The sequence below is a fragment of the Ictalurus furcatus genome, chromosome 10 (genome assembly GCF_023375685.1).
Source record: "Ictalurus furcatus strain D&B chromosome 10, Billie_1.0, whole genome shotgun sequence".
In the NCBI taxonomy this organism is placed as follows: Eukaryota; Metazoa; Chordata; class Actinopteri; order Siluriformes; family Ictaluridae; genus Ictalurus; species Ictalurus furcatus.
In genome coordinates, this window is record NC_071264.1 from 18173617 (window position 1) to 18193960 (window position 20344).

The following is a 20344-nucleotide window of genomic DNA, read 5'->3' on the forward strand; positions in this document are numbered from 1 at the left end:
GTCAGAAAACCCAAAGTTACAGCTTTTCCGCTGACAGTTACAAAGCACCGACACTAGTGACTCCAACAAATAAAGATCTCTTTACAGAAAACTTCAACATATCAATACTTACACACGTTTTATTAAACTATTTATGCGAGGCAGCCACCGTACAAACCCCTGTGAACGAGCTCTTACTACAGAAACAATAACGTATTAGAACGAGTGCATTAACCCCTCCTGACCAATCAGACTGGAGAATTCAACAGCGCTCACAGCGACTGTCAGCTTCGGCTCGTCACTCATCCAGCACTGAACGGGTTAAGGGCCGTGACAGTTGTGCAAAACATAACATCTTGGAACTGTAAAGACTAGAATAGAAATGTCGTTAGTGCAAATAGCAAAGAGTAATTAAGGCTACACTGCACACACCGTTTCCATGACTACAGCCTGACACACGAACAAGTTTTATTGCACTACCGCTGTACATAGTTAATGTTTCAACACACAGCAACGAACAATAAAGTGCTACAGCTGTGCAAGGCGGAGAAACAGGGGGGAGTATTATTTATTTATTTATTTTTAAATAATGCCTTCTTTTGAATGGCTTTCACATCTGAACACTTTTCAGGCAGACAGATGCCCTTTACACGATACACCACGTACCAAATTATTATGCACATGCCATTTTTGTTCGGTTTTCCTAAACAGTCAGTATGATTAAGAATTTTTTTTATCCAACAATTATATTACAACGTGGATGTTAGGTGAACACAAAATACGTTGTTCCAAATAATTATGCAGATCTGTTTTCATGCCTTTTGCAAGACATTGCACTATTTCCCATTTTTCATCTTCAGAAAGATCTTTCTTCCTCCCCGTATTGAATGAGAACTGGGACTTGCTTAACAATGCGGAACAGCCTCTTTAAGTAGGTTTCCCTTTAACGAAGGTCACCTGGCAAACTCATTAACAAACCTGTCTGAGATTGATGGTTATCTAAAAAGATATGAGAAACAAAACAAATACTTTCTTTGAAAAACTAAATGCTTATTTTACTGAAAATCATACTGATGTCACTTGCGTAATAATTAGGAACACTGTATGCACATTATATATGGCCTATACTGCAAGATTGTATATTCTGCCAGATTTTTGCAAACTGAAAAAATCCTTTTACATGCAAGTGTCCTTGGCCAATAAATACTGATCATCTAATTTAATTAAATTAATTCATTTTAAAAAAGTAATTTGGCTTGAAATACACTTGGGTAGAAGTGGTTAAAAAAAAAAACATTTAAAATTTTTTTTTTTCTTTTTCTTTTGAATGCATAAATATTAGGAATTTAAAAAAAAAAGCATTTGAAGTGTGACCTTCACTTGAATTATCCCTCTCTTTTTTTTTTTTTTAAAAAAAAAAAAGAGAGATTGTGCGTCTTTTTGGATGAATGACTCATGTTACCTGATGTAAGAAAAGAGTTCAGGGAAAAAATTGCTTTTTTTGTTACAGCATGTTTATTTTCATTTATTTCTTTTAATTAATCATCACGAATATGTTTTGCAACAGGATCTTAAATTAATGGGCTTTTTATTTCTTTCCCTGTGGATGAACCAGAAATGGTGTACTATCAGGCATCTGGTGCACTACACAGGTCTTATCTCAATTATATTAGAGCCTTTTTAGGAAGCCCATATCATGAGCAGGAAGGCATTAGGATTCTGGCCCCATCTGAAATGTAGAATCGAGCTAAATATGATTAAAAATATAGATATTACAATACTAGAAATGAATTCAAACAAATCTGAAACAATAAAATTGAACAGATTTCAGACTCCGCATTGCAGAGATTTGCTTACGAGAGACATGTTTTTCAGTTTCAGCGGTTTTTAATTTTATTGACTTAATAAAAGCATTTACCAATTGAATAACTTGACACTTAACACAGGACAAAAACCCAAACAAACAGAAAAAGTGTTTAAGACATTTGTCTCTGCTCCTGCCTCACCTGCACTGTGTCAGGGCCATATGGTGTTGCTGTGCTGGGTGCTGTATTGCGTTTCTTCATTTTCCTTTGCTGCTCGAGCTTCTCTCGCTCCTTCTCCACAGCCCGCGTGGATTCTCGTAATCTCTCAAGATCCTGCTGGTATTTCTGCCTCTGGTTCTGCAGCTCCTGTCTCTCCTGGGCAAGTCTGTCCTCCAACTTCCTGCACACATCCTCTCGCTCCTGCAGCCGGAGCTGCTCAGCCTCGTTCTGTTTCAGCTGCCTCGCTCGCTCGCGCTCCCAACGCTCTTGCTCCTGCTGCTGCTGTGCCTGGACGCGCTGGAAATGAGCCATCTCCTCACGGTGCTTCTCCAGGTTCCTCTGTTTCTCCTGCTCGAGGAGCACATCTGTACCGCGTTGGCGCTCTGCCAAACAAAGAGATGCCCGCTGCAGCTCAATCACACTGTCCTGCTGAGCGACAATCGCCTGCAATGATGAAGAGGAGGGAAAACATGGGTTAATCTGGTGGACATCTTTAGATAGTCATCTTTAATGTTACTTTTACCTCCTACTAACTCCCCTTTTTAAGTGCAACAGTACTATTGGTCAGTATATACACTAACAATGCTTTCACTCATATTAGTCCATTTTCCAAGTTCAAATCAGAGTGAACGTGATTCTTTCCGAAACACACGGCATGCTTCACTTCCTGCAGTTGGGTCGATCTAAAGTGGAATCGCTTTTTCACTGAAATAAATCTCACTTGGAAGTGGACCGAGAACACCACGCTGATGTTCTCAGACACACAGCAGGGTTCCATTCAAACACACTAAACACTGCATAAAATCATGCCAAGCTGACAACTTCTTGCCTGTCACGTTTCTAAACCTTCCCGGACATATCAGTATAATTCTGTCGTGTTAGTGTCGTGATAAAATTAAGGTTGAAATATTATATTACCTGCAGACTGTAGAGCTGCTGGGAAAGCAGGAGAACCCGGTCAGAGAACTGCAAAAATAGGAACAGAGAGACAATGAGAACCACAGCATCAATACCTGAAAAACTATCTGGACTGGCCATGACTGACTTTGAAATATTTTATATATACATTATATATATATATATATATAAATAAAAAACCCTCCATGCTGTTACTGGAAACACTCATGAAGGAGTTAGTGTGATTACAGCAGAGCTACTGATTGTACTCTGAAGCGTTTCATTCCGCTTATACCATAGTCATTCGCCAACAATTACAGTTTTTTATTCATTAGCGAACGGGCCGTATTTATTATCCAGTTATAGTCAACACGGCCTCTGTGTCTGAGTCAAGGTGAAAGAGATGTGGCCTCTATTTGTCAGTCTCAGTGAACTAAGCGTAGCCATCTTGGAAAATGCAATTAAAAAGTATGTAATAGGTGTGCAGAAGTAGCTGGAGTACTGTAGGTGTCTTACCTCTGTGTTTGGAAATCTGGAGCAGATCATATTCAAGCTGGGTAAAGAAAGGTTATCCTGAGAGAGAAAGAGAGAGAAAATGCATGTGAGAGTGAGTGAGAGAGAGAGAGAGAGTCTCATTACATAACCAAGTGGGTTTATCAAAACGGTGATGCATCAATGAAGTGAAGCATGAAGTCTAAGGGCATGAGCAGAAACGTGGAAAAGTGACTCATGTTCTCATGTCTTTTTGGGGGAATTCAGAAAGGTTAACACTGTCTGTGTGAAAAAGTGTGTGTGTGTGTTTGCGCGGGTTTGTTCGCTTACAGGCTCTTCCAGTCCTTGACTGGCGCACATTTCTTTAAGCTGAGGGTCTGAACTGGCTCTCTGACTCCTCTCTCTGGACTTTCCTGCTCCAACTGAGTGTTTCTTCATGCTGCCGTCTGTTCAACACACACACACACACACACACACACAAAAACTAGTGATCAGATAGACACATTTTTCCATGCTATAAGAGACGAATAATTTTAAGCTGTTATACCAAATAGGTTATAATTGAGGTTAATATTTTGTTATAATAGAAGACATAACTAAGGCACCGTTATAACATTTTCTTAAGTACGACATGCATGTTACAACAGAGGCATGACATTTAGGAAGCCAATATAACATTCATGATGTTAAAGAGCAGTTTCTAACAGATGTGAGGTTACAAACAGATGTTATTAAGATGTCGTAATAGACAGATTATGTAATTAGTACACCGTTATAACATGCCAGATATAAGTAAGATGTTATTATAGAAGCATGATGTTTAGGTGGTTTTATAACATTCAAGATGTTAAGGAGTCGTTATAACGAGATTAGAATACATAAACAGTTATAATAGATAGGAAAATTAATTAGGTGGTTATAACATGCAAGACATAAAACAGCATGATGTTAAGCTGATAATATTCACAATAGTAAACAGATGTAAGGTTACAAAAGACTGACAATGTGCTGTTATAACATGCACAACTTAAGACATTACAACAGACTCATGATAGAGGTTTTAACATTCAACACATAATATAACATATGAGGTTACAATAGATGTTATTAAGCAGTTATAATAGACAGAACAGGTAATTAGGGTGCTGTTATAACATGCAAGACATACTTAAGACATAACATTAAGGAGCCATTGTAGCAAATGTCAGGTTATTACAAATATTATTAACTTGTTATAATACATACAAGATGCAATTGGGCAATGTTACAACATACAAGACATACTTAAGATGTTATGAGATGCATGATGTTAAGAACATCATTTCCTATAATCACAACAGATGTGTGTTAACAGAGGTTATTAAATTATGATGATAGAAGACAATTAACGTGTTGTTACAACATGCAACACATACTTATGACGTTATAACAGATGCATGACATTAGGGAGTTGTTATAAGAAGGTTACAGTAGAGGTTATTCAATTGTAATGCTAGATAGAAGACGTATTATAGTGTTGCTCTAACATGCAAGGCATACTTAAGCCGTTATAACAGGTGCGTGATGTTAAGAAGCTGTTATAACAGATGCATGATGTTGTATTAAGAGGTTATACCGCTGTATAACCTGTTTTTCAGATGATGTAAGTGCAGGAAATTACAGCTTTATTTTCAGTAATAGGAGAATGAGGTGTAAGAGCTCTTACACTTCTGCAGTAGACTGACTGTGCTGTCGTAACCCCCGAACGTTCCTGCTCTCCTGGGCAGTGAGTTGGAAGTCTGATTCTCCTCGGTCTGTGGAAAATCTCTCGCACTGGACACCAGAATGTTCTGCAGGTTCTCCACTAGAGTTAAGTGACAAGGAAAAAAATATTATAATTATTTATTTATTTATTTTTAAAATACGCACTTCTACGCACTTCCATGCTTCCACACGCACACACTTCCATACATTCCAACATATCATTAAAACTGTGTGTACTTCAACTTTTCAGCACCTTATAATTGGGATCAATAATAAAACTTTGATATTAGTTAGATCCTAAATAAATACAGATCATGGTCCGTGTGAGCAGTAATTACAATAGCTCTTACAATTAAGAAATTAGATATAGATACGGAAAAGGAAGACCCGATCCCTTACTGTCTAACCAACAAATTTCTAACAAGTGGCCATGAAATTCAGCACATTCTAGGTGCCCAGCACTGACGACAGCCGAGGAGCAACGTGTTGTACTAGTTACCCTCTGTTATGGCTCCCTTGAGCAGTTGCTCCCCCTGCTGGAGTTCTGAAGCATCTCCTCGCAGCAGAAGATGATGCCGAGTTCCTGTGTCCTCCACTACACCCACACACACAGCCAGGTCAGTATACAACCGCAGCTTGTCCGTGAGAGCCTGCCTGATCTGAGCGTCCTTCACCGTCAGATGCTCTGCGAGGAGGAATGTTAATAGAAGGTCATTTTCCTTTCCTTATAGAACGCTTTCAAAAACTCTGACATTTTCCAGCGAAGACACAAAGGCTAATCGCGAATATGAAAGCCAGTGAACATTCAGACTTATGAACATTATATGTCTATTTAAAGGCCTAACTGAAGTGACTTATAGTTTGTTTTATTTATTGACTTCTTTACTGCTTTTCTTTTATTATTTTCAATTTAGTAATTATTTGTTTCCAAGACTCCTTCATGGCATTTAACCGTCCCCCATGTTCATCACACTTTGAACTCATCAAATAATGATGGACAACTATTTTTTCCAAAAATAACAATTCTTAAAATAGGACGGATTTGAACTGCAGATGACATTACATGACGATAAACTGTCACGTGATTTATGGTTGAAAAACACGGCACGCTTCGGCCAGTCAGCTTTCTGCAGGCATTTGACAGAATAAATGTTACATGCAAATTTGAATGGGATATCACTAACAATCTTCTAGTCATTTTATGCAATCTTACACAAAGCAGTTACTGGGGTGCTACTTGCAAAGGAATGCTTGGACTCCAATGATTGCTGCTTGGGACTACAGATTACCTTGAATTTCTCTGAAGCGTTGCTGTCTTGCTCCCTCCTCTTCAGTAGACAAGAATCTCTCTTCCTTGTGAGGACAGCTGCAGCATGAATATGCACATACAAACACGTACAAAAAAGCAAAAAAAAGTGTGAAAAAGCAAAAAAATCCAAGCACACGCCATCCGAATTACTCATGCAGAGTTAAGATATTCACTGGGAGTCGTTTGGGATCAATTTTTCAAAAGATTCAAAAGATGATCAAATCAAAATCATGATCAGATCAAATTCAAGAGATGAAAGATTATTAAAAATGACTGAGAAGCTCTGTTATAATTTACAATATTTGTGACAAATCTATATCTACTTATCTGGCTACTGTTTTTATGGTTAGATATTAAATAAATCTCTGAAGTCAATTTTTTTTTTTTATTTGTGATGTGTGTGCCTATTACATTTTTCTGTTATATGTGATGACCTTAGCTGTACCTGTCGACAGCCTGGCGGATGTGTGAGATCCAGGTGTTGCGCTCCTCTTTAGAGGATGTGTGGATCTCGTACATCTCAGGCTCGTTGGAGGAAGCACAGATGAGGAACATGGCCTTTTCCTCATGTGCCACCTCTCTGACGATTAGCTTCTGTAGGGAGATCACCGACGGTTTCCCGTCCTGCAAACACAACAAAAATATTACTCCATAAACAGAATAAATATTACTGTCCATAAAACTCCAGACTCGAGTTTCCTAGAGTGAAATAATAATGTCACCCGTGTGATTCTGGTAAAACCTGAACGTGTAAAATTGTACAAAAACACTAGAGATGTCACTATTCCTCTTCCAGATATTACAAAAAACATCTTGATATGTAGTACACGATACAAATATTATATTACTTGCAAGTTTTCCATCATTTTTCAAACCAATTCATGTCCACCATACAAGTCCCTGTGAATGAGCTGTTACTATAGAAACAATAACGTATTTGATTTTACTCTGCTAGAATGTATACTGATTGAAAATGTGAAGACGTATGCTTACTTCTCTGTGCTTATCACTCTGCTAAAGCATAACACTGTACAGAAAGTGTATAGTCTATTATATTAAATATAATATCTGCACTTGACAACTATAACTTGAATAGATGCTGTAAAGTATGACTGTGAAAGCTCTGAACATACCACAGCAGAGAAGATATATCTCTGGTCCTTTTCTTGTAGCAGGAGCAGGATGTCTGTTAGCAGCACAGCTAGGATATCTAGAGGGGGGGGAACCCAGCAACAAACAGGAAGTGAATTTTACATCACATCAGCCAAAAAGTTTATCCAGAGTGATACCTTTCTGAGAAGTTAGAGCAAAAAACAAAGAAAACGACTCATGGGGAAGAACGGAAAGCATCAGATGATATATAGTATATAATTAGATATTTATTTTGGGATTTAATTCATTCTACGATGGAACCTCTCAGGCATGGACAAAATAATTCAGACTACACCAGATATAAAAAGGTTAACATAATGGAACTTGTATACATTTGTGTGTCTATAGAGACATATTACACAAAGTAAAGGTGTCTGGACAAGAAAAGGTGATTTTCCTTTGTAAATGGTTTCAAATTAAAGGCTAAGTTTATAGTTAAGTAGAAATATTCCCACACACATGCAGTTGTGTACATAAGAAATTCTGTAAAGACGCCTTCATAAATAATGAATTTAAACATTTCTACATAAATAACTGACTATAGCGATCAGTAAACAGTAATAAACAAACATTTCAACACCTGGTGCCTTTAAAACGGTATCAGTAATAATTCTCTCAGGTACTCAGTCATACAGTTTTATGATTAAAAAAAAAAAAAAAAAAAAAGGGTTCAGCTAACATCACTAAGGTGGTAATGACCATTTACAAAACTGAACTTTGCTCATTTCTACTGACACTAATGCAGAGGACCTCAAATAAACAAATTCACATTAAAAATGTTAGGCTGCTTTCATAAAAATAAAAACTGTTGACCAATGCCACCACACTTGCCAGTTCTAGCAAGTATCTGATAACTAATGAGCCTAACTTCCTCTCTAGATTAGATTTACTATTATCTGTATTGCAGATATTAAATGAAGATGATGGGGTTGTCTTGCCTTCACTGCGGCTTTGGAGACAGAAAATCATGAGCATTTGAGCTGCTCACAAAAATAGACGATGTTACTTTTAGTTATACAGCAATGCTGGAATATCGGCACTTAAATATTTTTGATTGAATATGTTGCAAATCTCCTCATTTCTGCTCGCCAACAAGGCACAATTTTTCCCAGCACACGGTCAACCATGTTTATTTTTCCTTACTTTTCCCCCAGCTTTTGACCTGATTGGACAAGGGGTAAAAAGTGGTTGAAGTCACTCAATGTTTATCTGAAAACAGCAAAAAAAAAAAAACAAAACAAAGAGGGGGGGGGGGGGGGTTGTTCCCATAGGATGTGTAAAATGATAAAATGTCAACTAGAGTTTGAGAACAAAAAATGGCAAGTACGAAAGCAGCCTTAGACATAAGTAACAGTAACACTATTTTACTTCTCTTTTTTATCCCAGTGAAATACAGGAAAATTATTAATTATTACTGTATTTATTACAGAGTCTTGTTCTAGTTATTCATCACCTGCTCACACGAGCGCAGCTTTAGAACTCATGTACGTACCCTTGAGTCTGCCGGAGGCGGCCTTCCAGTTGACCGTGCCCTCATGCAGCAGCCTCCGTTTGCCCTGCGTCACGTCCTCCCTCCTGAAGATGCAGCCATCTTTGATCTTGCCGAATGCTTTAGGTTCCATCTTGGCGGCGATCTCTCTGAGGCGTGTCTCCTTCTCGGACAGACTAACCTGTTCATCCACGTGCACGAGGACACCTTTGATCAGACTCAGAGCTCGTGCCAGCTCCTTGTGTTCCTCAGAGTCAGCTGTGGAGAAAACACGGACAGCGTTATAACGACTGGTATAAGTATTGGAACAGCAAGGCCAAATCTTTCGTTTTTGCAATACACTCAAAACATTTGGGTTGAGATCAAAAGAAGAATATATGATGCAATAGATCAGAATTTCAGCTGTCATTTCCTGATATTTACATGTGTTTATGTGTTAAACAACATAGAACATGTCACCTTCGGTGGGAGATCACCCAATTTTTAGGTGAGCGAAAGTATAGGAACAGATTAGTTTTAAAGTAAATTACAGAAAATGACTATTAATATACGGTTGCGTATCCCTTGCTTTCAATGACTGCATCAGTCTGGTGACCCACTGACATCACCATGCTGTTGCATTCTTCTTTTGTGATGCTTTTCCAGGCTTTTACTGCAGCCTCTTTCAGTTGTTGTTGGTTTTGAGGGGTTTCTCCCATCAGCCTCCTCTTTAGGGGGTGAAATGCTGCTCAGTTGGGTTAAGGTCTGGTGACTGAGTTTAAGATGTTTAAAATTTACAGAAGGAATGTCCAGTGTCAGCACTTTGTAACAGTCATTGAGTTTCAGGACAGAGTTAACGTTTTTTGGTTTCTCAGTAACACACAAGCTGTGTGGTTGTTTATTTTTTTTTTGGTCTTAACTTCCAGAGAGCTATAAAAAGAAGAGGAGCTGCTGAGGAAACGATGGTTTATTGCTGCTACAATGTCAGTGGGAACAGGAACTGACTCGTTTCGTGGATGTTCAATAACATTACTTATAACTATAAATAGATTTTTTTTTTTAAAGTATGATGTGTTAATCTCTAATAAGTAAAAAAAAAAATTAATCGTTGGCAAATTGTTGTGGTATAAGGTGAATCAAACACTTTGGGATGTGCTGTTATAGGAAAATAATCTGCTTCATCACACCATCCAGTCACTGATTATGTTCCTATAACAGCATGACATGGAGTGCGTTATTCCTTCAGCTGAACTCACTAATACTGACACAATTCTTTGTAATTAATTACACTGAATAAAGCTGAATAACGTTTATTTATTTATTTATTTTTACATTAAAACTACCACTAAATAAAGTGATGTGTATATAAAATGCTAACGAGTTAGCTTTGCGCATCATTAATGAGTAGAGTTGGGGTACACAACTCTTCATAAATGAGAGCATAAACAGACATCCCACCTCTCTGGTATATTGATTGGTATATGACTCCCTGGCGACTGCAGATTATATACAATTTCCCATAAATTGATTTTTTTTGAGAGTGAGCGAGAGACCAATAGAAGCAGAGTGAAAAGAGTGACCAGAGCGAGAGAGTGACAGAGTGCAACCTGATTGGTCTCGCTTTCTGCTAACTAGCCCTATCAGTTTTCTCTGTGGGTGGGCTTTAAAGTCGACCTCTCTCTCTTACAGTGACAGAAGTCTAATAAACCTGCTGCTCTCTGGGTCAATAATGTTAATCACACAACAGAAGACAAAGAGTAAATCACTCACTATTTTGACTGAATAACTTTAACTTAATTTTATTTAAGTAAAATTTTATAAGAATCACCGTATACATCATACAGTGAAGTCTATTTTATTTTAAATTTAATTGCTGTATTCAATTTCCGTAGTATTTCTTACTTGAATAAGCGAGAAAGATAGACCTGAGAAAACGTATCGTTATCGTGAAATAAGATTGTAGTCATTCCGCCCACCCACAGACATTAGCATGTAGTGATTCCAGTCTTGAATTTCATGTAAAATGTGAAATGTACTTCTTAATGTAGTAAATATCATAAACCCCGCTGATAGGGATTATATTTATTTTAGGAATTAAAATGAAAAAAGTTACAAGAACAGAGCTGTGTTCAGAAAGGAGTTTGTTGTGCTTCATAGACAGATTAAAAGCAGTAATAAAGCATGAAGCTTGCTGTTATGACATGCTGCTAAATGTAACGCAACTCTGTACTCTCTCTCTCTGACTATATAACTGTGGGGGAGACACATCAAATCACTGAAATGTCACCTCAAACTGGAGGACAATATAGTGTGATACAATAACAAAACAGATTCATGTGTATTTTCATACACTTGTAATATAATAAAAGTTGTACATATACCGCTATATCCATTTTTTTCTTTGAAACCATTTTTTGATAGGAAACTAGTTGAGGTGCTGATGATATGAAATAAAAATATTAAATGGCCATGGCAAGATGTAATAGTGGTATTTTTTTTGTTATATTTATGTTGCCATTGGTTTGTGAAGGTTAAGATATGAATTTAACAGCTCAGTGTCGAGTTTACAACTGCCATTTCAAATATTTTTTCAATTTAATTACTTTCTGGCCTCGGCCGGACTCGACTCAGACATTAAGGACTCAGACTTAAGTCCAACTCCGCCCCTTTTGGACTTGGACTCGATTGGTTAAGAACTTGGTCTCGACTTGGACTCACTATTAATGACCTCAAAATGTGTCACTTCCATTAACATCCTATCAACGCAATCCAAAAGAAACCTGAAGTATGACATGACTTTGCAAGAAAGATTTCAGGTTTATCAAACTGCACTTCATTATTCTCAAATGTACTCTATTTTTAAAAACATTAGCAAATTGTAGGTTTTTAAATCAGGCCAGACCTTCTGTGTACTGCAGCATGCGCTCCACGAGAACGGGATATTTGGTGATGCGCTGTGTGACGAGCAGGATGCACTCTGGAATGGTGAGCCGTCGCACAACGGACAAGTTGTTTATTTTCTAGAAATAAAAGAAAGGATAGAACAGTGGGGCAGTTCTGAATTAATCCAGACTTTAATACATTTGAAAGATAATAATAATAATAATAATAATAATAATAATAATAATAATCATCATCATCAGTGTGGTGGGTTACAAGTTGCTTAAAAAAAAACAAGGAAAAAACATTATGATAATTATAAGTTTCATTGCATAAAATAAAGCTAAAAATACACTGAACCATTTTCAATACTTCACAATAACTGAACTAATTTACATGTAATTATTATACTGTCAGTCTTTCATTTTCAAATGTGGTCAGTTATATTAACCTCCTGAGACCCAAGGGGAAAAAAATGTAATTTTTTTTGTTTTGTTAGATTTCCTATCTATTTTGGGTTAAAAAACACATTCTACAATTTAGACTTTTCAATTTTTATTTTTACTTTTAATTTTACAGCATGTCCACTGCAGTGGACCACAGGAGCATTTTAGTTTGAAAAGGTAGCCAAACTCAGAAAATAAAAAACGAACAGATTATGGCTGTAGAGTGATATTAATCCAAGAATAAATTCAATTTAAAAAACAAAAGTATCATTCTGGAGTGTTTCTCTTGCTTGTTATTGCAAGGATGATAGCATATTTTCTATTAAAATTGAATGCATATAGTCATTATACAGTGCCCTCCACTAATATTGGCACCCTTGGTAAAAATGAGCAAAGGCTGTGAAAAATTGTCTTTATTGCTTAACCTTTTGTTTAAACGTGTTTTGAAGGTTTTAACAACTAAAGTATTAATAAAAATAAAAAACAAAATAAAGGGAGAGTGGACTGCTATCTTCTCCTCCTACCCTTATATGGTTCTGAAATTTCTTGTTGTTCTGCAGCTGCTCTTTGTAGTAGTTGACGGCTTCAGTGTGGTGACTGCAGAACGCGCTGTAGCTTTCCTTCATCCGCTCTCCGAGTTCACCTGAAAACTGCACAAGATGGAAACAACAGTCTAAAGCTGCGACCAAAAAGCACAATCTATGGTTAACTACATGCAAATCTAGGAGAATGATGCTGGTAGCTATATGCTTCCATAACTCGTTAACTACTTTAGCTTTGTAACTCCAGTGCAAAATTTAAAACATTTTTTTTAATGGGTTCAAAGAAAAAAAATGGATATAGCGGTATATGTAGAACTTTAACAAGTTAGTTCCTGTTATTTTACCAGTGAAAGCTATAAACAGTCACCTCATAAATCTCTCTTTTACAGCTTTACCTCGGACTGTACTGACATGGCACTGACATGGCAGACTCCTTACATAAATGTTATATAAACATCTCCTTAGAGAAAACTTCATCACATCGATAAGGTATGAGAACAAGGACATTAATATAAACCTGTGATCTGCAGCTAAACTATTAAAAGAACAACTTTTAATCAGTCAGAATCTATATTCATCATGACTTTGCAAACGAAGAGAAATACCTGGTCACTGAGGATATCTGCCACGCTGTGGATGACGTAGTTGCAGTCACTCCCCGGCTCCAGTGTGTCTTGGCGTCGCTCTTGGAGTCGGGACAGGAAAGTTCTGTGTAGTTTCAGCAGGATTTCCAACTGCGGGAATAAACAGTCCAGTCTGCGCTCGTCCAGCTGCAGAGTCTCACGCAGCTCATGCATGTACACTAGCAGCATGATCTTCAGCGTGCGCACGTGGTGCACCTCTGTCTGGATCAGCTCTAAAAAAAACAATTCATATACAATTAAAAACGGCTAATAAACAGACACCTGTAGGCTGATGTGGCCTTCCGATCATGACCCAAACTCCAATCACAGAAAGTAAAAAATAAAATAACCCAGAAAAAGATGAACACTTCAACAAGAGAAATGCACAGTATCGTTGTGTTGTAAATGGGGCTGGGTGATATGATCATATCATGATCAATTATGTTACAGTACACTTTTTCTGGGATATCGCAAGTGCCATCAGTATTTTTACAACAATTACAAACTCCGTTCGAAATAAGCTAATTAATGGTTACATTTTGTACTGAATCTTTACATTTGTAAGAAACTTTAATATTGTATATTCATCCATCCATCCATCTTTTTTCCATACCACTTATCCTACACAGGGTCACAGGAAGCCTGGAGCCTATCCCAAGGAACTCTGGGGACAAGGAGGGTGGCACCATATCCGAGGTGGGCACAGGGTACGCATACTCACACACACAACGGACAATTTAGAGATGCCAATCAGCCAACAATGCATGTCTTTGGACTGGGGGAGAAAACCAGAGTATCCGGAGGAAATCCCTGAAGCACGGAGAGAACATGCAAACTCCAGGCACACAGGGCAGAGGCAGGATTCGAACCCACACCCCAGAGGTGCGAGGCAAAAATGTTACAATTATGTACTGAATCAAAATTCTACTAAAATTGCAAAAGGATTTATGAGTCTAAAACTGCAATGTTATTTGTTTTTGGTGAATCTTAAATAGTTTAAATGCTGTTAAAAATGACTGAATCTTTAACATTATAAAACTTTAAAACTGATATTTGTAATAAAAAAGTGTATTTTTTAAAATGAGAGAATCTTTAAAACGGTAAAATGTTAAGATCTTGTACCAAATATTTTAAAAACTGTAAAACGTTTTTAAAATGACAAAATCTTTAAAAATGTAAGAATTTTACAATTTTGTACTAAATATTTAAATATGTAAAATGTTAAGTTTGTACAGCATTTTTATTTGCCTTTTTACAGAGTTTAAGTTCGGTAAAAAAATATGCTATTGTTATAACCATCAATTCACTTTAAAAAAAAAAAAAAAAAAAGGGCTTCCTGGTGGTTTTTTTACCAAAACTATACATCATGTACTGTTGAAATATCTCCCAGCCTTATTTGTAAATGGTCCCCTGGTCACTATTCCCTACACAGAACCCTATTATGGGGCACAAAATATTTGATCAACGGTAATAATTTTATACAATATTACACAGATAAATTTACAGAAACCTGGCAACAATGAACGTCACGTGACTAAAGAAATGACTTTACAAAACAAATACTCTATATTTATAAGAAGTCTGAATCAAGCAGGGCATTATGGGTATTTCTTGGCATAGAATGGATACACTAATTATTGTGGTGCATTGTGGGATTGACAGTGTGTGTTTACTTTAATAAAGCAGCCTATAAATGGACTGTTCACACACTGAAACAATACCTCTTTCTCAATTGAATAACACCCTCTAGTGGAGTGTGTGTTGCTTAAAATAGTATCACAATGTGGTTTAAAAGGTTCTGTATATGGTTTTTATGAGCTAACCAATATATCGGTAAGGATATAACCACAATATTAAACCTGCTGGTCACTGTTTCAGTTTGCTGTGTTCCCACTGTAATGTTTACAAATAAACACAAAAAAATAAATCTAAATTGTGTATTAAGAGAGGATATTTATGTAGTACTTTAACTACATTTTCAACACTTCCTTAATACAAACTCACTATTACACACAACGGGTTCAGCAAACATGACATCACATCCTGATGGAAAGAGATAACACAGATTTGTGGCAGGTGGGGTGTGTAGGTGAGATACGGAACAGTATGTACGACACACACACACACACACACACACACACACACACACACACACACACACACACACACACCGTATATCACATCCTGTCTCTTAATCACTTCTTTGGAATGTTTCTTTAAGAAATGCTGATCCACGGCCAAACTCCATGACTCCACCTCAAAGTCCTGAGCCATCGAGTCCAGCTCCGCTCGCACGTTGTTGTAGTATGCATCTGCGCACACACACACACACACACACACAAGGTTCTTTTACAGTTCATAACATGTATCACAGGTTCTCCACCTTGGGGTCGCAAGAGATTTATATTTTAACGCTTATGGACATTTTTGTAATTTTTTTACATTTAAAAAAAAAATTTTTTAAATAATTTTCTCTGAATAAATTTTCCAAAATTTTACTTGAATTTTAATATCATTTTCTTTCAGAAATCTATTTTAAACTAGGTACACAAAATAGTTACATTCAGGATCTTAAGGACAAAAATATCCCCACTGAAACCCATTCAGGCTGCATTATCTAATCACTGTGACGTTTAAGCATAAAATCATGCATTCTGTGTTAATAGGCTTTTATTTTGTTGACAAGATTTAAAAAGATTGAATTATTATTCTTTTATTTTTAATTGTGTACTATTTTCTCAGGTTTAGCCTCTGGGGAAAAGACTTGCTTTACATTTTTTCTGATTCTGCTGTATTATAGAGCGCTGCAGACCAGCTGAATAAATGATGCAGCTATTACGGTGGGTGTGTTTGTATGGATATCAGAGTTGTGGTTTGTACGTGCGTACTGAAAATTTTGCATGTGAGAACAGGTTGAAAGAAAGAAATTATATTACACTGGAAATCACAAATCCCACCTCATGTATGAGTCAAAGTAGGTTACTGAGCTTTGAAGATTTTTGCATCATGTAAAGAAACCAGCATTTAAAGGGTTAAAATTCTGAAAATTAATGAATGAATGGTAATTATGATCAGAACTGATGCTGGTAAAAGAGATCAAAGTCAGTGAAAGTGGAAAAAAATTATTAATATATAATATTTCGATGACAGTTTATCCTTTATGGACCTGAATGGTAGGGGGGTTGTTTTTTTCTTCAATCTGACACTGAATAAAAAATATTAATGTTAATTATTTACACATCAAAGACTGTAATAAAGAAAAAAAAATTCTGTTAAGCATTTAGTATATGGAAATGAATTACTATTTGTCTTTTTTTTTTCATGAAAAAAAAAACCCAGCTGTGGCATTATGTATTCAAACCAGCATTTAAAGGGTTACATTTATGAAAATTAATGAATGTTTGGTAATTATGATTAGAACTGATGCTGGTTAAAAAAAATAAAATCATTTTTAAAATTATTGGCATCAGTGAAAGAGGAAAAAAATATATTAATATATAATATTTTTATGACAGTTTTGGACATGGATATTTTTGTCCTTTATGAACCCATGTGCAACTTTTTTTTAATTGACACACAAGGGTTAAATTACTGTTATTTACAATGTAATTCTATGCATGTAATAAAGTGCATTTATAAAATAATAATTAAAACTGTCAGAATATTGAGTTTTTTTAGCCTTCAGTTTCGAGTTCCTCTTGAGCAAAATTTTACAACAGACCACAGCAGTGCTGCGTATAACATGCAAGTAATGCTAATCAAATCCTATATCCCAGCCACTGACAGCACACACAGCGACCTTCTATGTAGGACTGTCACAGTTTCTAGCTAGAAACACTACAAAATTTAACATTCATGATATTTTGCATTGTATGCTCATAACCTAAACAGCCAATTGTAGCCCGCTGTAGCAGCACTACACTGGTTAAAATCCAAATTTCGTGAAAGTTCTAACCGACAATGATTAACCCTAAAAAACAAAATGCTAAATACATACAAAAATGTACACTCTCACCTTCCACGATGATGGACTCAGCGGTAGACGGAGTGATTGAGATGGTGTCGTCAGTGTGGCGTTTAACTCTGAATGCGTCTACTTCATCCATCTCCCCTGTAATAGAGCTGAAACACAACAGAAAGGTCTGAAAGAGATTCAAGTTCTATCTGTCCAACTACCATCTCATCCCATCGCATCACTGACCTCGAGCTACTGTTGTGGCTGAGAGTGAGGTTGGTGCTGTGAGCGTTCTGCTGCCCGCTGGCTCCTCGGGGCAAGACGGTCATGCCTGTAGCCGGGCGGATGGCGCCATCGGAGGCGAGGCACGGCTCCCTGGAGGCTGTGAAAAGACGAGAGGAGGAACGGAGGAGCCATGAGTTCCTGAGATGCCAGCTGAGGCGGTGACACTGACTGAGAAACCCCAAAGAAGCAGACACAAGCCTTCTCCGAGCTTTATACTTCCTGTGCATTACCAGGCCCATCTTCTGTCGCATGCCTTCTCATAGGATGAACAATCATCAACAAGAGTGTAAAATTCACAGGATTGATATGCTTGAAAAAGGATGAGCAAATTCAGAAAGACGAGCCCACTTTTTGCTTCTGTTCTGTCAGGGGGTTTCGATGCAACAGGTTGTTGAGCGAACGGTTTATGCTGAGATTAAGAGTAATCGGAGAGGTATAAGTAGATGTCATTAGGCCTCTGGGGAGGTTTAATCTCCCAAAAATCCTCCCAAATACACACCCATGCATGTTATTCTATCTAGCAATATGCAGGTGACTGGTGAGCTTACAATTGTTTATATGTTGCCATGGGTAATTTTCTGTAATTTTCCCCTCCGAAACTACTGGAACGGCAAAGCCAATTTATGTTTGTGCGCTATACACCGAAGACATTTGGGTTTGAGATCAAAAGATGGATATGAGGTATGTTAAACAACATAAAACGTAGAATCTTTTTTTTTTTTAAATCAGACCACCCAATTTGTAGGTGAGCAATAGTAACATAATTCTTGAAGTTATTAAAATGAATAACACGTAATATTTGTTTGCATATCCCTTGCTTGCAATAACTGCATCAAGCCTGTGACCCACTGACATCACCAAACTGTTGCTTTCTTCTTTTGTGATGCTTTTCCAGGCTTTTATTGCAGCTTATTTCAGTTGTTGGTTGCTTTGAGGCGTTTCTCTCTTCAGTCTCCTCTTCAGGAGGTGAAATGCTGTTCAATTGGGCTAACGTCTGATGACTGTCTTGGCCAGTCTAAAACCTTCCACTTTCCCCCCCTGATAAAGTCCTTTGTTGACTTGGCAGTGTGTTTTGGATCATTGTCTTGCTGCATGATGAAGTTCCTCCCGATTAGTTTGGATGCATTTCTCTGTAAATTGGAAGACAAACTGTTCCTGTAAACTTCCGAATTCATTCTGCTGCTACCATCATGAGTTCCATCATCAATAAAGATTAGTGCGTCTGTTCCAGAAGCTGCCCAAGCCATGACACTACCTCCACCATGTTTCACAGATGAGCTTTGGACACGTTTTGGATCATGAGCAGATCCTTTCTTCCTCCACAGTTTTTCCTTTCCACCACTTTGGTAGAAGTTAATCTTAGTTCCAGAACTTTTGTGACTCATCTCTGTATTTCTTTGTGAACTCCAATCTGGCTTTCTGATTTTTACCGCTGATGAGTGGTTTGCGTCTTGTGGTATGGCATCTATATTTTTGCTCTCAAAGTCTTCAAGACATGCCATCCCAATAGTTTTGGTGGGGAATGTATAAGAGAAAAAACATTTACAGGATACGGAGCTATAGGAAATGCCCTTGAAATTATAAAGTGTGTCAGTGCTTACTTTGCGCACAGTATATCATCACCTACATTAAGCAGAGAAGTGTTTACTATATGATCGAGAATTAATACTGAGAATTGATGCAGCGTTCAACTACAACTTGTAAGTCAGAATTTCTGACCTTGGACTATGCAAAAACAAAGGAAACACCCCATCAACTTGGAGACTTGAGACGGTCTTGCTGTTCGGTGTTTTGACGAGACGGGAAAAAAAGAAAGAAAAAACCACCACATAAAATCAGTTAGCCCCCTAGCATGGAGGAAACATAACCGATGCATAGTGATGGAACAGACAGGGTCAAATATGTAATATGGGTATTTATATAAATAAATAATAATAATAAAAAAACGGCTAGCAGTGACTAAGAACGCTTTATTTGCACTTTTCTGGACACCTTTTGTCCATGTGGCCTTGATTCTTATACTGCTTTACCATCATTATACTATCCTTATCACAATTTTTTGCTAACTACACCTCTGAAGGAATTCAATAAGCATCATGAGTTGCACAGAACTTTCTAGACGATGTCGAATGTCAGATTAAGAATCATATTTTCATGATCATATTTTCGTTTTAATTAGCGTCCCTGCTACAGTGCAACAGCTTTAATTTGCCGCCGGGGGGATTCCAGCTCACAGGAGAGGACAAACACAGGCAACTCGTACTCATCCGTGTGAAGCCACAAAGAGTGACAAATGGAGAATATAAGGAACAAGTGTGAGTTTGTGAGACCATCCTGCGAACTCATTCTAACTGCAGAAAAAAACAACCTTTAATACAGAACGAAATGGAGATTATGTTGAAAAAAAATTACACTTTTGTGCACCTATTTTCAATACACAATGCAAAATAAAAACATTAAGGTTTCATTTGACTCATTTTCCTAAATGCAAATGTTCGACAGTTTAAAATGAAAGAACCATAATTCATTTACAATGTTGAGTAGAGATG

At 37.2% G+C, this 20344-nt stretch overlaps 1 protein-coding gene across 5 annotated transcripts in view; it reads right to left on the minus strand.

Annotated features, from left to right (window-relative positions):
- arhgef18b (rho/rac guanine nucleotide exchange factor (GEF) 18b) overlaps window positions 1-20344 on the minus strand; it is a 68762-nt gene that overhangs the window by 12303 nt on the left and 36115 nt on the right. For all 5 annotated transcript variants that reach the window (XM_053634426.1, XM_053634423.1, XM_053634424.1 and 2 more), the window contains 16 exons: window positions 17757-17892; window positions 17571-17677; window positions 15727-15867; window positions 13538-13788; window positions 12915-13040; window positions 11967-12084; window positions 9089-9343; window positions 7578-7654; window positions 6890-7068; window positions 6425-6501; window positions 5635-5820; window positions 5098-5235; window positions 3723-3838; window positions 3417-3473; window positions 2922-2969; window positions 1986-2447 (listed from right to left, as the gene is read on the minus strand). In XM_053634426.1, the coding sequence (XP_053490401.1) occupies window positions 1986-2447; window positions 2922-2969; window positions 3417-3473; window positions 3723-3838; window positions 5098-5235; window positions 5635-5820; window positions 6425-6501; window positions 6890-7068; window positions 7578-7654; window positions 9089-9343; window positions 11967-12084; window positions 12915-13040; window positions 13538-13788; window positions 15727-15867; window positions 17571-17677; window positions 17757-17892 (2474 nt within the window). The remainder of the gene's footprint in view (window positions 1-1985; window positions 2448-2921; window positions 2970-3416; window positions 3474-3722; window positions 3839-5097; window positions 5236-5634; window positions 5821-6424; window positions 6502-6889; window positions 7069-7577; window positions 7655-9088; window positions 9344-11966; window positions 12085-12914; window positions 13041-13537; window positions 13789-15726; window positions 15868-17570; window positions 17678-17756; window positions 17893-20344) is intronic.